The sequence below is a fragment of the Condylura cristata genome, unplaced genomic scaffold (genome assembly GCF_000260355.1).
Source record: "Condylura cristata isolate star-nosed mole 26May11 unplaced genomic scaffold, ConCri1.0 scaffold00022, whole genome shotgun sequence".
NCBI classification, from domain to species: domain Eukaryota; kingdom Metazoa; phylum Chordata; class Mammalia; order Eulipotyphla; family Talpidae; genus Condylura; species Condylura cristata.
The window spans coordinates 19,838,489-19,841,196 of record NW_004567123.1 but is presented as its reverse complement, the minus strand read 5'-3'; the positions used below and the strand labels follow the sequence as shown (position 1 = coordinate 19,841,196).

Genomic DNA, 2,708 nt, shown 5'->3' with positions numbered 1-2,708 from the left:
CTCAGACCCAGGACTGATAACTGCCAGCTCATGTGACACCATCCGGGGCTGAACGCAGCTCTCGGAATTAGACGCAAACCGCAAACCTTTGTGGTTTGGGAGCTCAATGTCTGATTCGCAGAACAAATCTGGATTCCGGTCACTTGTAATTACCTGGTGCTTCCCTCTGTGGGTCTGGGCGCAGGCTCTGGGGGCTATATAAGGCTGGCCTGTGACCAGACTCAGCCCAAAGCAGAGGGCCCGTGAACGGGACCTCTCGACACCAAGCTGCAGGGGCCTCCCCAGGGGTAAGGAGGGCTGGTCGGGGGAGGCTGAGGCCGGGGAGGCACTGGGAGCACCCTGCTGGAGACCTCTCTGAGCTCTGTCTGTCTGAAACATGGGCACAGTCAGAAGAGCCGCTCAGGGATTAGCAAAAGGGCCTGCAGCCTGTCATCTTTCTCTGTGATGTTGGGGACTGGGGACCTTTGCTTCTTCTCTGAGTTTCTCCAGCTGCTCACGGAGGCCAGAAATTCCACTTTTGGTGGAATTTTGGTGCTTGTCTTTTTCACTGAAGGTGTGATCCCTTCTTGAATCCAGAACTCTCTGGGCAGTGTAGTTAGGTGAGGTGAAGAACTCAGGAAAAAAAATTCTTGCATGTATCAGTAGTTCATATTCTAGTATAAATGAGCCCTTCTGATAGTCTCCTAGAGCAGGTGAGCGTGGGGAAAAACTGGGGACTTAGCAAACCTCGAGGGGAGCAGGGCAGAGAAAAAGGAAGGGGAAGGGGACACAGGAAGCCCGCAATCTCAGAGTGGCCCGGAATGGACACCATATTCTGTGCCAGGTCTTTGGGGCTGGGTGGGCTGGGAGGAAGGAGTGAGAGAAGGTGAAGGCGAGGAGGCGGTAAAATGAGGCTCCCTGGAGGAGGATCCGCTCATCCCAAAATGCCGGCTTCGCTCCCTGCAGCCTTATACACTCCACACCACTTCTCAGGGATCTGAAACTAGATAGAGCCCCCAGACAAAAGCAAGCGTGCTTTACTGAGTATCTATTCTGGGCCACCCACAACATGCTAGTGACCAGAATGCAGAGGTCTGAAAACGTGGTCTCTGGCATGAGGATCCGGGCTCAGGTAGCTGTACTCAGAGTCCTTAACCTTAACCACACTGGGTAGAACTGCTTCCTCCCAAGAGGAAGGGGTACCCGCTGGCTGGCTGGCGCAGGGCTGGAAGACAGGGATACACGATGCAAGGACGGATGGGTGGATGGATGGTGGGTAGCTGGCACGCCGGAGACATCTTACCAGAGTCTGTCTGGACCCGCTTTCTGTTTGATTGGACCCCCCTTGCCCACTGTGCTCCCCCCACACACCCCCAAATTTCCATTTGGAAATGTTGTCTTGGGCAACAGTCAAACATCCATGCACAAGTTAATCTAAGCTAATCTGCAACAGACAGAACCGTCATGGGTCTGCTGTGTGTCCCTAGATTCACTGAAAACTCGGAAGGCGGAATCAGGGACACCGGGCTCTACCCACTGCGTGACCCCTGGCCATCTCCACTCCCTGGCCATTTCCCATCCCTGGGCTCAGGGTCCCGCCGAGACTGTCAGCAGCTCCACTGCTGGCCAGGTGACTGCTCGGTCTGGGCCGCCTGACGCACGGTCTCCTCAGCAGAGAAGCAGCGCAGCATGTGGACAGCGTGGTTGGTGGCTGCTCTGTCGGTAGCAGGTGTGTGTGGCACTGAAAAGGAGACGAACACTGTCCTCAGGGTTACCAAAGAAGTGCTGAACAATGGTGAGTCTGGGTCTCCAGGGGGACAAAAGGGTGCATGGGTGGGCAGGGCAGTCCAGTCTGCTCTGAAGTTCTCTAGAACCTTCTTTCCTTACCAGCAGGTTCTACATCAGGCACATGCTGGGCCTTAGCTCCCCCTGTTTCTTTAGGCTACTACGAGGTGTCACACCACGCAGAGGGGACTTTATGTGTGAGACGGTAGCAAGCAGAGATTATGAGCTCATCCTACAGCCAGCCTTCCTGGGGTGCAAATGCAGACTGTGTGACCCTGAGTCCATGACTTGAATTCCCGAGTCTGTTTTTCATCCGTGAAGTGGTGTGACTACAGCTCCATCTCAGAGAAGCGATGTGAAAGAGAACGAAACAAGATGGCCTTCTGCAGACTTAGCACGGTCCCTGTAGAGAAGGCCGCAGCCCTGGAAGCCATAAGCCCTGGGCTTCTCACTTTGTCGCCTGACAAGTGAGGACTCACTCACTGTCCCCACTCCCTTCCAGGGCTGTTCCCTACCGCAATGTCACTTTCTCTGTCTATCAGATGGGGCGATAATTCTGACCTTGACAACTTCCCAGGCATCAGAGGAAGCAGGTTGATTAAAATGGTGGCGCACTTGGGAGAGCCGAATGATGCCCAAATCTAGCCAGTGTGAGCAGGCCAACGCCAGCAGCTCATGGGTCACCAGGCTTGGCAGCCGGGTTGTCTGAGGGTCTCTCGTTTTCTGGCTGGAAGAGCGGCCGAGCAGAGCCTTGCTCAAGGTGCTGCCTGGGCGCGGGGTGGGAGAAAGCGAGAGACCCTGACTCCCACCTGTTTCTCCGCAGCCATTTCAGGCACCCTGCAGCACAGCGACGCCCTCCGCACGGCCCTGAGAGAGGTGCCCATGGGTAAAGCTGGTGGCGATGGTGGTGGGCCTCTCCTCGGGGGTCTGCTTGGTGGAAGTGG

General features: G+C 55.8%; 1 protein-coding gene across 1 annotated transcript in view; it reads left to right on the top strand.

The window, feature by feature from the left end:
* Positions 1 to 243: 243 nt before the first annotated feature.
* BPIFB4 (BPI fold containing family B, member 4) overlaps positions 244 to 2,708 on the top strand; it is a 19,281-nt gene continuing 16,816 nt past the window's right edge. Inside the window, exons 1-3 of the mRNA XM_004686968.2 lie at positions 244 to 287; positions 1,652 to 1,774; positions 2,588 to 2,650. Of these exons, the coding sequence (XP_004687025.1) occupies positions 1,669 to 1,774; positions 2,588 to 2,650 (169 nt within the window). The 5' untranslated portion in view covers positions 244 to 287; positions 1,652 to 1,668. The remainder of the gene's footprint in view (positions 288 to 1,651; positions 1,775 to 2,587; positions 2,651 to 2,708) is intronic.